This window comes from Entelurus aequoreus, linkage group LG05, assembly GCF_033978785.1.
Source record: "Entelurus aequoreus isolate RoL-2023_Sb linkage group LG05, RoL_Eaeq_v1.1, whole genome shotgun sequence".
Classification (NCBI taxonomy): Eukaryota; Metazoa; Chordata; class Actinopteri; order Syngnathiformes; family Syngnathidae; genus Entelurus; species Entelurus aequoreus.
Window position 1 is genome coordinate 69,464,643 of NC_084735.1, and position 17,752 is coordinate 69,482,394.

The following is a 17,752-nucleotide window of genomic DNA, read 5'->3' on the forward strand; positions in this document are numbered from 1 at the left end:
TAAAGTTTGTCTAAGTCTAAGTCTAAGTCTAAGTATAAACATTGGCTCGTTACTAGCGTGATACATGTTTTTAAATTCTCTGCTGTATAAAATGTACATAAACATATATTTACATGACTAGGTTATTACCTTACATACTGTGTTGAAGTATGGGGGAATACTTACCACAACACAATTCATCCTCTGATCATATTACAGAAAAGAGCAGTGCGGATCATTCACAACGTTGGTTATTTAGAACATACTCATAATCTGTTTATGCAATCAAAGTTGCTCAAATTTGATGACCTTGTTAAATATAATACATTAATAATCTTATATAAAGCTTTTAACAAATTATTGCCACCTAATCTACAACGTTTTTTTATAAGACGAGTGCAAGCTCATAACTTGAGAGGCTTTGGATATTTCTTATTGCTGAGAGCTCAAACCACCCGTAAACGTTTTTGTGTGTCTGTATGCGGAGTAAAACTATGGAACAAACTGGACTTACAACACAAGCAATGCCAAACTATTAATCGATTTAAACTATTATACAAACATGGGGTCTGGTTCAAATATAGAGATGAGGGTCTTTAATTTGACCTGCTGCTATACTCTGTCTCAAAGGGGTAACATGTGCTCAATGTTTCCTTACCATTATTGCTATGTTGTCTATTACCATTATTGCTATGATGTCTATTACCATTGTTGGTATATTCATTATTCCTACATTGTTGGTACAAATGATTGTTACAGTGTAATAATTATTGTTACCTGTGGTAATGCCACTATGATACAACATCTGTATTATAATCCTTGAACAAAGTGAGAGTGAAACTCATGTGAATAATCACTGAATGGAGAACTGGGGGTGGGATTAAATAAGTTATCTTCTTCCCACTCCCTTTCAGGCAAAACTGGACAATAATGCACTATATTAATTTATATTATTATGTTTTGTCAACTTGTACGTCTTTGTCATTGCCTGAAATAAATAAATAAATGAAAATGAAAATGAATTAGTCATTGCACACAGGTCAGCCGGGGGCAAACAGTCATTTTTGTGTTTTCCCCCATTGACTTTATTTTGCTCAAACAAGATATTGATAATATTACATTGTTGTATTTGGTGAAATGAATTATATTTATACAGCAAATTTTCTCCAGAGACTCAAAGCGCTTTACATAGATTATTAAATATTGTTAAATTGTTCACAAACAAAGTGTGTTGATACTTGTCCAGGGTGTACCCCGCCTTCCGCCCGATTGTAGCTGAGATAGGCTCCAGCGCCCCCCGCGACCCCGAAGGGAATAAGCAGTAGAAAATGGATGGATGGATTATGATAATGATCGTCAAATTGAAGGCAAAAATAAAACAATTCAAAATATCCAAGGAAAGCGTATTGATACCGCTGGGTGACATCATACGCAAGTACGGTGTTAGCTTTCACTGTTATGCTGATGACACCCAACTATACATGCCCCTAAAGCTGACCAACACGCCGGATTGTAGTCAGCTGGAGGCGTGTCTTAATGAAATTAAACAATGGATGTCCGCTAACTTTTTGCAACTCAACGCTAAGAAAACGGAAATGCTGATTATCGGTCCTGCTAGACACCGACATCTATTTAATAATACCACCTTAACATTTGACAACCAGGCAATTACACAAGGCGACTCGGTAAAGAGTCTGGGTATTGTCTTCGACCCAACTCTCTCGTTTGAGTCACACATTAAGAGTGTTACTAAAACGGCCTTCTTTCATCTCCGTAATATCGCTAAAATTCGTTCCATCTTGTCCACTAGCGACGCTGAGATCATTATTCATGCGTTCGTTACGTTACGTCTCGTCTCGATTACTGTAACGTATCATTTTCGGGTCTCCCTATGTCTAGCATTAAAAGATTACAGTTGGTACAAAATGCGGCTGCAAGACTTTTGACAAAAACAAGAAAGTTTGATCATATTACGCCTATACTGGCTCACCTGCACTGGCTTCCTGTGCACTTAAGATGCGGTCCTCTCCAAGGTTTCTCATAGTCATTCACCGACGTCCCACTGGGGTGAGTTTTTCCTTGCCCGTATGTGGGCTCTGTACCGAGGATGTCGTTGTGGCTTGTGCAGCCCTTTGAGACACTTGTGATTTAGGGCTATATAAATAAACATTGATTGATTGATGGTATTCTAATGATATTTCCTTTTTTTAATTTAAAAAAAAAAACTTTTTTAATGTATTTGTTTTTTCTTTATGTTTGTGTGTTACAACTTCGTGTTATTGTATAAAATACTGGATTTTCGTTTTATTTTAATTGTTAAATTAGTTATTAGAATAACGTTTTGGAAAAAAAGGTTACTTCACCCGTCGCATAAAACACGTCATCCATACGTCATAAACAGGCGTTTTTTGTTTTTTTTTTCCGGCCAGATACGAATTATGACCACTTAAACTTAAATTGTCGTCCGAATGTTTACGTTATGATGTATAAAAGTAGAAAAACGTACTTTTTATAATTTAAATATGTTATTTTGTTACATACAACCCAGAGTGTTTATAACTCGCGCACGACACCGATTTTCAAACTCAATGCGTAACACTAGCTTAAAGCAACATTGTGTTCTAGGCATATTGTGTTGTCTCAAGAAATACAATTGAATTTTAAATAAAAAGTCAAATATGGGGAAATAAAATGAGGTGTTTTGACATTCTGTTGCCAACAGATAGCGCCATAACACTGGAGAGGCGTTCGAGTTCGAACCTGTGTTCGAGTTCGAGCCTGACAGCTTTGGGTGTCATGACGTCATCACTACTCTCCCAAAACACAAGCGGATTCCCCACTGTGAGTAAAAATGTATACCGGTATATATAAAAGCTGTAATAACTATAAAATAGATATAGCACCACGTTAATTGGTTATTTTTGTGAATCGCAACAAACCCAGTAAACAATAATATCGCGTTTGTAACTTTGTCCGTAGTAATTATTTTTCAGCAACAACTTCTATACTGTCTTAATATTGCAATTAAAATGATATATTTCTTAGCTGCTATCAGCTTCATTTGTCACCAGTATCTTAAAAAAGCAAAACTTATTAATTGGCAAGTAAAGAGAGTCTAAGGTGAGTTCTCGAAAAATACATCTCATTATTATTGTTATACACTTTGAAAGCCCAGCTGGACTATAATGATGATTGTAATGATGAAAATGATGAGTCAAAGCTTTTCAAACAGGACACATCTTTGTTCTAGTTCAACCTTGAATAGTGAATCGTTATTTTGTAATGAACTATTGTTGAAGAAAAAAAAAGCTGTTTAATATAGCAAATTGTCTCTACCCACAAAAGTGACTCCGGAGTGAGCGCTCTTCGCATTCGTGCAATCTCTGCACAAAGCGACCCGCCCAACGGCACATTGTGAAAGCCTCTGATTGGGCGCGAGAGACGTCAGTCAAAAATATTTGCCAGTGTCGCGGTAGGTTGACCGCGATGTGTTGAAAGAGGACTCGTCCACATTATTGACGGTCCCGCTCGGTCGTGGTAGTGTCAGCCTCCTTCCCCGCCCTCGTCGCCTCTTAATCGGACTGTCCTGTCCAGGATGACTCGGTCAAGAGGAATGCAGTTTACATGAGCATCTGGACTCTATTTTGCCAAGCATCAGATAACTTTTACGCGTACTCCCATTGGATCTTTTGATTGGTCTTGGATATTTAAGGAGTTAATAGGCTATGCAGGTAGGCTTTTTCCCCCCCCGCCCTCTTTGGATAACATTCCCCCGCGCCACGTTGTTTTAATCGGATTGTGCATCACCCCCCAGCAGCCCCAATAGCAGACAGGGATCACTCCTCCTGGTTCTCCCCGAGCTTTTCTACCCGATGAAGATGGGACTGCCCGCCCTGGAGTTCAGCGACTGTTACCTGGATAGTCCGCAGTTCCGGGAGAGACTCAAGTCCCACGAACTGGAGCTGGACAAGACCAACAAGTTCATCAAGGAGCTTATCAAGGACGGCAAGGCGCTGATCCAGGCTCTGAAAAGTAAGTGAAGATCGTGGCAGAGGCCGTGCATTTTTTATTTGACATGCTCACTCAGGTAAGAGAAATAGTTGCTACACCTGCACCACCCAAAGACACCCAGGAAGGTGACAGGAACGGTTTCTATCCTTGAAGTTAAACCATTAACTTATGTGATTAGTTATTTGGTCCCTACAATTCAATCTAAGATACTCAGTGAACTAGGCATGTGGCGATTAATCTGCCATTTTTGTGATAAATGACTTCGATTAATGCCTTTTAATGCCAACATGCGCCTAGCAGCTAATTATGTGTCTCCATACACAGTGTGGAGCCGCTCCCTTGAAGGGGAACGGTACTTTTTTTTAGAATGTTGCCTATCATTCACAATCATTATGAAGGACATGAGACGGATGTGGGCAGCACAGTGGCACAGGGGTTAGTGCATCCCATCCTTTTTGATTGAAACTTTTATTAGTAGATTGCACATTTCAGTACATATTCCGTACAATTGACCACTAAATGGTAACACCCGAATACGTTTTTCAACTTACCCCCACGTAAATCAATTCATGGTAATTCATCCATCCATTTTCTACCGCTTGTCCCGTTCGAGGTCGCGGGGGGTGCTGGAGCCTATCTCAGCTGCATTCGGGCGGAAGGCGGGGTACACCCTGGACAAGTCACCACCTCATCACAGGGCCAACACAGATAGACAGACAACATTCACACACTAGGGCCAATTTAGTGTTGCCAATCAACCTATCCCCAGGTGCATGTTTTTGGCGGTGGGAGGAAGCCGGAGTACCCGGAGGGAACTCACGCAGTCACTGGGAGAACATGCAAACTCCACACAGAAAGATCCCGAGCCCGGGATTGAACTCAGGACTACTCAGGACCTTCGTATTGTGAGGCATGTGCCTCACAATACGAAGGTCCTGGGTTCGACCCCTGGGCTCGACGTCTTTTTGTGTGGAGTTTGCATGTTCTCCCCATCACTGCGTGGGTTCCCTCCGGGTACTTCGGCTTCCTCCCACCGCCAAAAACATGCACCTGGGGATAGGTTGATTGGCAACACTAAATTGGCCCTCGTGTGTGAATGTTGTCTGTGTGTGAAGCGACTGGGATGAGAATCAGCACCTCCAAGTCTGAGTCCATGGTTCTCGCCCGGAAAAGGGTGGAGTGCCATCGCCGGGTTGGGGAGGAGACACTGCCCAAAGTGGAGGAGTTCAAGTACCTAGGAGTCTTGTTCACGAGTGAGGGGAAAGTGGATCGTGAGATCGACAGGCGGATCGGTGCGGCGTCTTCAGTAATGCGGACGCTGTATCGATCCGTTGTGGTGAAGAAGGAGCTGAGCCGGAAGGCAAAGCTCTCAATTTACCGGTCGATCTACGTTCCCATCCTCACCTATGGTCATGAGCTTTGGGTTATGACCGAAAGGACAAGATCACGGGTACAGGCGGCCGAAATGAGTTTCCTCCGCCAGGTGGCGGGGCTCTCCCTTAGAGATAGGGTGAGAAGCTCTGCCATCCAGGGGGTACTCAAAGTAAAGCCACTGCTCCTCCACATCAAGAGGAGCCAGTTGAGGTGGTTCGGGCATCTGGTCAGGATGCCACCCGAACGCCTCCCTCGGGAGGTGTTTAGGGCACGTCCAACCGGTAGGAGGCCACGGGGAAGACCCATTACACGTTGAGAAGACTATGTCTCCCGGCTGGCCTGGGAACGCCTCGGGATCCCCCGGGAGGAGCTGGACGAAGTGGCTGGGGAGAGGAAGGTCTGGGCTTCCCTATTTAGGCTGCTGCCCCCGCGACCCGACTTCAGATAAGCGGAAGAAGATGGATGGATGGATGGATAGACCAAATTACTATTGTTTTAAAGTAGCATATTTAGACTTTAGACTTTGGACATTAGACTTCCTTTTTATTGTCATTCAAATTTGAACTTTACAGCACAGATAAGAACGAAATTTCGTTACATAAGCTCATGGTAGTGCAGGATAAAAAAAGCAATAAAGTGCATATATAAATAAATAAATATATATAAGTAATATATAAATATATATAAATAAATATATATAAATATATATAAATAAATAAATAGATTACTGTACAGATAAATATATTGCACTATTCCACATGCGTCCACGTTTATGGATGTATGTTATATTGTCTTTTTTATTCCAGCGAGTTAATCCATTTTGGGGGGAGTTGAGGGGGTAATTTAATTATGATGCGTTCAAGAGTCTTACGGCCTGAAGGAAGAAGCTGTTACAGAACCTGGAGGTTCTGCTTTGGAGGCTGCGGAACCTCTTTCTAGAGTCCAGCAGTGAAAACAGTCCTTGGTGGGGGTGGGAGGAGTATTTGCAGATTTTCTGAGCCTTGGTCAGGCAGTGGCTTTTTGCGATCTCCTGGATAGGAGGAAGAGGAGTCCTGATGATCTTATTTGTTATATTTTATAATTTATTTTATTTAGACAGTACCGCACTTTAGTTCTTACCTGTTGTTTTTGTACATCCAAATAGAGAACGGACGAGTGTTGAAAATAAATATATAAGCGCGGTGAAACGATGACTACGGTCCGTTTGAAAAACCCCCCAAAACAATACTTCGCTCTCTGCAGCACTCATTTTTAGTTTCTCTTCTCACTCCATGCAGAGAATCAACAGCGAGACAGCCAAATGGCGCAACCACACTTGATACTGTTATGCGATTGGCTGTTATCATGTCCCTCACATTATTGTTCAGTGATCACTTCCTGTTTTGCTAAGTTACCAAAGCGCGAGTACCTTTGTTCATGCAAAAAAAAAAAAAAAAAATCAAACATTTTATCAAACTTATTTTTTATTGATATCAATGACATGTCTATCGCGATATATAATGCTATCGCTTTATGGGCCCAGCCCTAACTGTGAGTCTCATGAGATTGTCGTGGCCAGTTAGTGTGTATCATCAGGCATAACTGGGATGCCGCAAGGAGTTGTTTGAAGTCCTTTTGTTAGCGTCCAAGCCTGGTGTCAGATCAGAACACGAGAGATCGGTGTGTCTCTTTCCGAGCTGTCGGCACATGTGTTCCCATCAGCCTCTTCTGCACGAAGACATTGGGAGGCCGTGCTATGTGGATATCGGACGCTGATGAGTGCCTGGTATGTGCAGGAGGGTGTAAAAAGCCTGACAATCTGTCGATAAAGTTTGGCGCTCCCAACAGAGTCTGTCCTCCAAACAAGCTGCTAATGGCTCTGGGAAGTTGACTTAAACGTCTATGTGTCAATGTGCAGAGCAGTGAAGATGGCTTGAAGGAGAAATCAAGACAAGCGAGCACTTTTTAACAGAGCTAACTTTGGCAATGTGACAGTTAAGGGGGACCTCACTCACTCCATTGAAACATGCAAATGTCCACAAACCTGAACTTTCCGCCATGTGTCAGCAGCTTGTTGTTTCTCTCTTCCAGCTGATGCTCATTCATCTATTTCGGTTCATTGGTGAGATCTGGAAAATCCAAAATGATTCAATGGCCATATTGTGGCTTTTCTCTGTGTCTCTAAAAGGGTGCTGCTACAGCGGTAAACATGTTGTGTATCATAAGTGCTGCTACCCCACTTGTTAGGAAATAGTCTGTTGTCTTTGAATTTTCTTTTTAGGACTCGATCTAGGTCACCACTGCTTTGTCTTCTGTTAGGAATTTATGTGTTTGCAATGCTGTGCGCATATGTTGTAAATATGGATAGGGTGCATTCCTTAGGCCTTTCTTATGTGTGTGTTTGTGTGTGTGAGTGTGTTGACCCTCAATGAAGTAATGGGACAACGCCTTCATATGGTTGTAATATGTGTGGATATAAGAATGTATTTTGCAGTTCTTTTATTCAAAACATTCACAAACAACAATCGTAGCTCATTCCAATGTCTTCCTGTCGAGCTAGCGTTGGTCCACAGCAGGCCTGGGCAATTATTTTGACTCAGGGGCCACATTTAGAGACAAAAATGTGTCTGGGGGCCGGTATATCTATTTTTAGGAACACTATTACAAAACCTCACAATAATGTCTGATTGAATGCTAAAAACGTTATGACAGACCGCCTTAAAAAACGTAATGGAATTTTACATCTTTCTATGAACGATAAAACACTGAATATTGACAAAATATGAATGTCACACCCCCTTTCGATCGACATATTTTACAATCAAGTGAAGCGCAGCAAAAATTCAACAAACAGTGAAATATGAACGCGAAGGGTACAAAATAAACCCACCTACAATCTGATGTATCTGATACATCACTAAGCTTTAGAACTTTGTTGTGAAAATCTCCTTCCGCGTCTGTGGAAACGCTTCCCGTCCACACTGCTTGGGGCCTCGTCTGAGCTGCTGTGACGTAGATTACCATAGTAACTAATTAGATGACCATAGTAACTAATTAGATGACCATAGTAACTAATTAGATTACCATAGTAACTGGTATATCATCCATAAGCGCAAATTCCAACCATTGAAATACTTTGTATAGTTCAAGACTTGCGGTCATTAGAAAACATCACTGCACATCATAATGGCAGCTAGTTTCCATCTTAAAGATCTAAAAAAATTATTTGGGAATGTCCGGCGGGCCAGATTGAAAAGCTTAACTTGCCGCATGTGGCCCCCGGGCCTTAATTTGCCCAGGTCTGGTCTACAGACTTGTACTACTTTGTACCTTTTAAAGGAACCTGTGAGTCAGAGTCCTATTACAATGCAGCGATTGTGGCTGTACATTGTACAAGTACACTGCGCAGACCTTACTTCCCGACACCTTAAGAGCCGCGCTGGACAGCTCAGTGCTTTTAGCTCATTGCCTAGCACGGCTGGACTGAATGCACATTCAGCAGCGATAGAGTTGCTGGTTCGAGCCCAGGGCTAGACTGACTGGATGACCACATTTACATGGGTTCAAGGTACAATTGAAGTTCTGAATTGGGATGCTCATGGATGTTGTATCGGTGGAAATTTAAATGAATACATCCGAAAATTTGCATTCAATTTAGTGGCGTAGCTCATAGTTTTATAGTGATTTAAAAATGTAAAATTATGTGACCAAACCCAACTTACAAGATTTTTAAGTTATTGGGGAACATGATTAACATCAATGTCTATAAAACTCAAGTTGTTTTGAAGCATTATACAGCGAATAAATACAACGGTCCCATTCTTGTGACCCAAGTTAAATTCAGATGTTTTAGGTTAACTAGTGTCGCAGTTAGTTTGGTTTGGTTTTTAAATGAAAGTTAAACCAAAATCTGTAGAGAAAGTACTGTGGCGCCTTGACATACAATTGGTTCTGTGACAAAGTTCAAACCTCAAAATACTCAAAACGTATCTCAAATCAATCTTCTCCATTGAAATTAATGGCATTTCCAACAATTTGTTATGGGGCCCCCCAAAAAACAGCACATTTTTAACATGTAACATGTTTTTTGTTAGGAAAAAACAAACCTCTCGGTAACAAATATTGTACGAAAAACAATACGATAAAATGTACTATGTACTACAGTAGTTTTAATAATGTACAACTTTTACCTTGGAGAGTAGACTTCCACGGCATTTCCATCAAGCGTCTAACACACCATCAGCAGCTTCTCAATATTTTCATGGGTCCCATTGACACTGCACACCAAATCTGATTTTTTTGCTATCAAGTGACACAGAACTGATTTTATTTGCCAGTCCAATCGCTCCAAAGTGCTTCAAATCTTTTGGCATCAGATTCAATCCACATCAGGAGGTAGTCCTGAATCCGATTGGAATTTAATCTTTTCAAAGGTGACTTTAGTCTAAATGCAATGCGACCTGAATGTGATTTTTGCGTCAGTTCTGGGCGACCTACGTCACTTGTGTGCGCGGGTAGCGGAAGTAGATATTTCATCACAACATCCGGTTTCGGTGAGGAAAGTCTATTTAAGACGACCACATTTTCGGTGCATCACTTGTCAACAGTGCGCAAATAATAGGCTGTGTGTAAAATATAAATATATATATTTTGATTCCGAAGAAATAGCGATTGTTGTAGGACCTCAATTGAGGCTGTGGCGTATTTGTGTGAGTTGAAGGATAAAACTCCCGTAGAAATTTATGTTAACGTAAAAAAAGACGTATTTTTAAGGTGTTGCAACTTTAATTTTATTTTGTACTAGTAGCGACTCCCTCCCGGTCAACTTCCTTTGTTTTCACTTTATCGAAGTGCGCATGCAAATTAAGTTAAAGTTAAAGTACCAATGCTTGTCACACACACACTAGGTGTGGTGAAATTTGTCTTCTGCATTTGACCCATCCCCTTGTTCACCCCTTGGGAGGTGAGGGGAGCAGTGGGCAGCAGCGGTGCCGGGCCCGGGAATCATTTTAGGTGATTTAACCCCCAATTCCAACCCTTGATGCTGAGTGCCAAGCAGGGAGGAAATGGATCTCATTTTTATAGTCTTTGGTATGACTCGGCCGGGGTTTGAACTCACAAGTGACATTGGGGCCACATTGGGGCCACATTGAGGCCATATTGGGGCCTGTGCGTGTTTATACTGGAGTCTGATAAACATAACTTTACTTGCAGTGTAAACAGTCAGCCAGAAAAAATCAGATTAATAAAAAATCCGATTTGGGTCTCTTTGGCCTGCAGTGTAAACATAGTCATGGATACATATCTGAAGTTTATACTGTAAGTTATTTTAACGTCCTTGGCTGGCGATGTCATAGCCTTTATTAACTAATTTCGGTTAGTAAAGTACCGCCCTGAGATCGGTAGGTCTTGAGTCCAAACCGTGTCATACCAAAGACTATAAAAATGGGACCCATTACCTCCCTGCTTGGCACTCAGCATCAAGGGTTGGAATTGGGGGTTAAATCACCAAAATGATTCCCGAGCGCGGCCACCGCTGCTGCTCACTGCTCTCCTCACCTCCCAGGGTGTGGAACAAGGGGATGGGTCAAATGCAGAGGGTAATTTCACCACACCTAGTGTGTGTGTGACTATCAGGCATACTTTAACTTTAACTATGCTTGTACATGCATACCTCAGCCATGTTTTTTGAGCATTTTTTTCTTTAATTCAATGAATATAATTTGCTTCTTCTTAGCACTGTCATTCACACTCCCTTTCTTCCTTCCCATGGTTGGAAAAGCAAAGTTATGTCTGTTTAGCTATCGATCTAATTGCTAGCTCACTAGCTAGCTACAGGATTGCTTATTATTCTTATTGGATAGTAGGTTGTTTATTTCAATTGTTAGTTTTTTCTTTATTGCCTGTTGTGTAATTTATTTTATTTTATTATTTATTTATTTTCACCCCATATTTGTTCCCACTACCGCACCTCAAGTTGGAGTCCTTAATCTCGTTATATGCAGATATAATGACAATAAAGTCCATTCTATTCTATTGTATTCTATTCTAGCTAGATAATGCTAGCGAGTGAGACATCGGATGTTGGGCGGACTTCACAAGGTTTATTGTGGAATTTGCTGCGCCAACTAGCGATGGGGAGGCCATTGAAGCAGGCTCTTAGCTTAAATGTTTGCCCTGAACTTAAAGCTCTGTACCGAGGATGTCGTTGTGGCTTGTGCAGCCCTTTGAGACACTTGTGATTTAGGGCTATATAAATAAACATTGATTGATTGATTGAAAGCTAAATATTCGCCAAGAAAAGAGTCTTAGTTCAAAAATGTGTTAGATGAGAACTTGTAAGTCAAGTTACTACTGTATTTATCTTATAGTTGCTGGCATGTCTGACCACGTTAGACAAACACACTTCCTGACGACTAAGGAAGCTAAAACTAGCAGTGTTTCGTATGTTTTCGTATCAATACTTTTATAATCATCAGCGCTGCAGCAACCGGGCAGTACATGCGCCTTTCCGGTTACTTTGCTTTCATAGTCTACAGGCCCTGAAGTTGAACAATTTTAGAATTCAACCAAAATCTTTGAGTACAATATGCTTAGTCACAAGGAATTTTGCAGGTGCTGCTGGTGTCCTACCATCATACAACATTCCCATTCTTATGACCTGGGTTCGATTCTTGGGCGGTGCTTTCCTATTTTTTAATTCATAGTCCCGTTGCTTAAGTCAGATATTTATTGACCACATGAAAATTAGACTGGTTGCTGTGGAGATTTGTGCTGAACTGCTTGGTGAAGGGCTTCCACTGGTTTGATATTTGCATCACTAAGCTAACTAAAGCCCCACTTAAGAAGTTTCAGTTTTGGTTGATTTTGGCGGTGCCAATGGACCAAAGCGGTAGTGTTTTGCCTGAAGGAAGACCACGTTTCCAATGAGAACTAGCACATAGTGTCGTAAATCGTCAGAAACTACTGTCACGTACATACAAACTGACACGATAATACCACAATGATTCAGTATGACTGATCTTTCCACATTAGGAACCTACACATTTTACTCAAACATTATATTTGCGGTTTGCAGTCATGGTATAGTTTTTTCTTTATACAGTACTTTTGAGTTTGTTACGTGGCTGGTCCTGTCAGTGTGGAACTGCGACCTATCAAGCTGGGGGCTATTATTGATACCACGCAAGTTTACGATAGCTAACATTAGCATTATCATTTTGATTTGAGCATCGAAAGATACTTACTAGTACAGCAGGAACAGGAATCCCTCCTCACTTTTGAACTACTGCCAGCGAGTGAAAGCCGACCAGTGTTGATCCTTGACTTTTTATCCAGGCAGCCTCCCTTTTTCTTTTTTTGTCTCCTCAGACAAAACTTTTTGTTTCTTTGGTTGTTTTGCAGCTTCGGCCATGATAGCGATAATTGCACCAAAGCGTTCTTTTTAACGAATGGGAAAAGGGGAAGTGACGTATACTGTAAAGCAAGTCTGCACAGTTGTAGTTTTTTCTGTGGCAGGGTTCCTGCTACCCTCCTCAAAGTCGCTAAGTGCCATTGATTGCGATACAGACCCCCTCAGGCAATGACAGAGGTGTCATTCAACTAGTTGTAAGTCCATGTATCATCCCAAAAGTTCTGAAAATATTTTTTGAAGATTAAAAAGTTACTTAGCGTTGCTTTAAAGGGGTCATTTTATGATGTTTTTTCTCCATTTAAAACACTTCTTTGTGGTCTACATAACATTTAATGGCGGTTCTTTGTCAACATTTTAAATAGATTTTGTATTACAGACTATTTTCAAGCTGCTTCATTACCGTCTCTTCCAAGATTCACTGTTTTGTGGGCGGTCTTATTTACGTGCCTTTACTTTAACTGTGTCTTCTCCCTGTTGTAGTTTTTAGCGCTTCCATGTGGAGTCTTCTGACAGACATAAGTTTGAACTGTACGCTAGAAACGGCAAAAGGGGAGGATGCATGCGCATGCACGAGCCAGTCTTCCCCACAACAGGAGGATAGAGAAAAAGAAGGAACTTATTGACTGCAGCACGGACGACAGTGGCAGACGCGCGCAAAGCACTTTGGATAAATCTCTACCACATATGAATAATCCGCTGACGTCACACTTGGGAAAAACGTCACAAATGGGGAAAATTCTAAACGACTCGTTTAGAGAAAGTATGAAGGAAGGCACAGTTGTTTTAAAAATATCTCTGCCATGTCTCTATGATTTAATCTAAATTTTTTGGGACTTATGCAGATCCCAAATGCACAAAAATAGGTACTAATACAGTTTTGCATAATAGATCCCCTTTAAGACATTATAACCAAAATGTGAAAAAAGAACCATACTAAAGACTATAAAAATGGGACCCATTACCTCCCTGCTTGACCCTCAGCATCAAGGGTTGGAATTGGGGGTTAAATCACCAAAAATTATTCCAGGGCGTGGCCACCGCTGCTGCTCACTGCTCCCCTCTCCTCCCAGGGGGTGATCAAGCGTGATGGGTCAAATGCAGAGAATAATTTCACCACACCAAGTGTGTGTGTGACAATCATTGGTATGACTTCCTGTTAGGATGCTAATCAGCTAGCTCTGGGCTGATTAAATTTGCAATACCCCTTTTTACCATAAGAGGTGCTAGTTCCGCCATTGCGGAAAAGTACTGTAGAAAGCCTGCTTTGTACAAGCAGCACCACTGGTGTAGTGGTATCATGCAAGATTCCCATTCCTGGGACCTGGGTTTAATTCCCGGGTGGTGCAATTCCTTTTTTTTGGAGGCTCATCTGTGTTACCGTGCTACTTGTTGGACCACTTTTGTCCTCAGGGGATAAAGCTAAATAAAAAAATGTACACACCAGGACCTTCAATTACAGCATACAGTGTTTCTGCGCACACATTTTTGCTGCCCTCGTGCACCTGCAAGTTTAAAAACAGCCCTCCAGCCGACCATTAACACTGCCTTGATAATGGCTTTGCCTTTTTGCCCTCTACTCTTGACTTCAAACTGAACTTTTAAGAGCTTCTGAGCATGGCTAACATTAGCGTAAATGACGAAAAAAGGACAAAGTGGGACGTTCCGTGCACACCCTCATGCACGCCCTCATGTACACCTCTCATCTTCCCTCTTTACTTTGTTTTCCCGCAGCCACCCACTGAGCACGCCGGTGAGTTATAAGCAGGGTAATAGCAGGCATTGAGTAGCACTACTGTCAACTGTGCTGATGGATGAGGGTGCTTGCCCAGTTGCACACACACACACACACACACTCGTGCACACTGACTGCGCCATAACTAATAGTAAATTATGGCGGATGGAGGGAGTCTGCACTCTTTTTTTCAAAGGTCCTACCGAGCAAAACAGTAAACGCCGTGGGGCAAATGTAAGAAGGAAAGCATAACATGGCCTTATTTTTGCATCCGTCTTTGAGGGTGTAAGGAATCTGGGTTGCTGTGGAGGAGAGAGGAAGAAAGGGGGGGGGGGGGGGTGGATCTGTGTGTGTGTGTGTGAGTGTGTGTGTGCTGTAAATAGGGATATTCCAAATTTCAAGCATGATCTTTAAATATGTTTCCCGCTGTGTGTCCGCTTATTATAATGGATGTGTGCAGTCACTATGCACATCTTTTGTAAATGTTGGTGGGTATGAGTGTGTGTAAGTGTGCGTGTGCGTGTGTGGTGTCGTCACTGCAGTGGAGGACAGTGGGGGTTGGGGGTCTTCCTCACAATGTGACGTACGCTGCAGGAGAAAGAAAATAGGGCACTACTAAGCTCTGCGCTGGTGCTATTGTCGCCTTGCATTTCTTAACACACATGCACACACACACACGTGCACACACTCTCAAAATCAAATGATGATGCAAATGGAAGATCCTTAGCATGAGAAGCGTGATGTAGCCCCTTTAGAACAAAAGAATGATTGAGCTCAAGTACTGAGGTCACCATGAGCACAGCTGGTGTAGTGGTATCATGCAAGATTCCCATTCTTGCGACCCGGGGTTCGATTCCCGGGTGGCACATGGAATTGTGTGGCAAACTGTACCAACTTGGTGTTCATTAATCTCCAAAGTCTGATTTGTGTGAGTGCTGCAGTTGAGACAGGTGGGCCTTGGCCTGGCATTATTGCTCATGCACCAAGCACAGGCTGTTTTCTCACTGGTTGTTAATGATAACCACATGCAGCGTGTGTAATAGAAATAATCAAAATAAGGCAGAAAGCTAGTTAAGTGGCAGTGATTTAGTGTTGTAATGTAAAGTGATTGCACACCCACTCAGATCAATTGTGCGTGCTGATGACTTAATACAGTGATCTCCAACCAGTAGCTTGCCAGCTCCTTTTCAGTAGCTCAACAAAGGGTGACATAATTGCTTAAACACTTTTTTAACTGTTCAATTCAGAAAAGATGCCTCTATTTAAAGACACATTACCTTAAAATAGCATAAAGACAATAACCACACTGTTGGAGTTGAGATCTGCTTTTTAAATAAAGTGCAATTTAAATGTTGCCAGTCATATAATGTCAAACCCGACCTTTTTAAACTGGCTTTTAAACGTTAATGCTTTTATTTAAAAAATACTAGCTGTATTCTTTTTTTTAAGTTAATGGCTGATATTCTAATATTTTACTTGTATTGCTTATGGGGAAGTGTCTGAGTTTTTAGAAAAGTGCTTCTAAATAAAATGTAATATTCTTATTATTTCAATTTCAATGTAATATTATGAAATCATTTATTTTTGTCAAAGTAGCTCAAACAGAGTAAAAATACCCTGTACTAGAAATAAATGCATAGTGAAATATATAATGCAAAAAACAACATTGTTTAATAGAACACTTGAGTTGTGGAAACCAACATTATAATCACGTTCTGGCATGACAAACATATTCCCTTTTATTTGGGTTGAAATTAGCTTTGAAAATAAACGGTACACAAGTGAAGTGAATTGTTATTTATATAGCACTTTTCTCTAGAGACTCAAAGCCCTTTACATAGTGAAGCCCATTATCTACATCTTTAAGCTACATTTAAACTAGTGTGGGTGGCACTGGCAGCAGGTGGGTAAAGTGTTTTGCCCAAGGACACAACGTCAGAGACTTAGATTGTGGAAGCGGGGATTGAACCTGGAACCCTCAAGTTGCTGACAGGGCCACGCCAAATAAATCGCTTTCGCCATTTTATTTTGTAAAAGTAGTTATCAGAAGAAAAAAGGTGGGCGACCTCTGACAATGAATGTAATTTCATAAAAGCGTGTGTATTAATGAAGTAAGTTATTATTGATTGGACATAGGCAGAAGGAAGGTCACAGTTTTATTCAAAGCATTTTGACATTTTTCGTGTTTAGAACATTAGTACGAATTTCAATATGGGACAAAAATTGTATCTCCTTTAATTTGGACAAATATTTGTTGTATGGTTGACGTTTAGGTTAAAGTAATTTCTGATGTCTGGTTGGATGCATTGTCATGGTCTACAGCCATTTCTTATTTAGATGTTTTATTGTTATTAATCTTATTGGATATAGGTTGTTCGCAAGGTTAAAAATATTCGGTCTGTTCTGAATTAAGTTTTTTTTTACACGTTATCACTTGTTTAGTAAATAAAAATTATTGTAAATTTTTTTTTGTTTTTAATCAAATTTGACTTTGTTTTGGATTCAATGGCAATATTGCTTTTCAGGTTTAAAAAATGTAGCGAGAAAAACATAGAGCCACCTGTTTTTTCATGCCTTCAATATGAATACACCTAGACTTTTGCTCCAATGTTGTGCTTGTGGAGCTATGTTACCTCACCTCATTATGTCACTTTGTAAATATTTCAGCATGTGGTGCTTTCCTGGTGCTCTGACAGTGACTCAGTGACTTTCATGCGCTCTCATTGGCTCTCATTTCAGTGCCCACGGCTAATCATGCTTACCTCGTTACCACTGTATAGCGATTACTTGGCAGCGTCTGATTGGGTGTAGAAATGTCTCCAGAGGACAGAAATAAACATGAATTTTAATGACAATCATAGTGATAATCTGCAAACATGCATGCAGTGTCAGCACTTTGCTACTGTTGTAAACTGCTTGGTCCCATTTTTTTGATAGGTGGTCACTCACTGGTCACATGATTGCTGCCATTGGGTCATAAAAACATTCAGCTGCACTGTGTAAAAATGTACTTTTACTGCGAGTGCCTCTTGTTAAATTGGCGGTTGGTTAAATGAGTGTACCTGGGGCCCCGCCCCCTTGTCCTCCTGCAGTTGCATGATGGAGTTTTCAGCTGTTTCCACATTTTACCACAAGTGAGACAACAGACAACCTGTTAAAATGATTATATGTACTTTCTTCCTCTTTCTATTTATGTTTGCAATTTGTGTGATGTTTTTTTTAACCACTGGTCAAAGGTTAAAGGAAAGTGTATGAGCATGTGT

General features: G+C 41.0%; 1 protein-coding gene and 1 non-coding gene across 4 annotated transcripts in view; both read left to right on the forward strand.

The window, feature by feature from the left end:
* The first annotated feature begins 2,420 nt into the window (after positions 1–2,420).
* The window catches only part of LOC133650953 (rho GTPase-activating protein 26-like), a 155,146-nt gene continuing 139,814 nt past the window's right edge, over positions 2,421–17,752 (forward strand). The window contains exons 1-2 of one of the 3 annotated variants that reach the window (XM_062048760.1): positions 2,421–3,710; positions 3,794–4,011. In XM_062048760.1, coding sequence (XP_061904744.1) covers positions 3,852–4,011 — 160 coding nt within the window. In that variant the 5' untranslated portion in view covers positions 2,421–3,710; positions 3,794–3,851. The remainder of the gene's footprint in view (positions 3,711–3,793; positions 4,012–17,752) is intronic. The other 2 variants (XM_062048758.1, XM_062048759.1) reach the window with 2 other exon arrangements.
* On the forward strand, positions 14,033–14,103 carry trnag-ccc (transfer RNA glycine (anticodon CCC)). Its single transcript has one exon. It is a non-coding gene; the product is annotated as a tRNA-Gly (tRNA).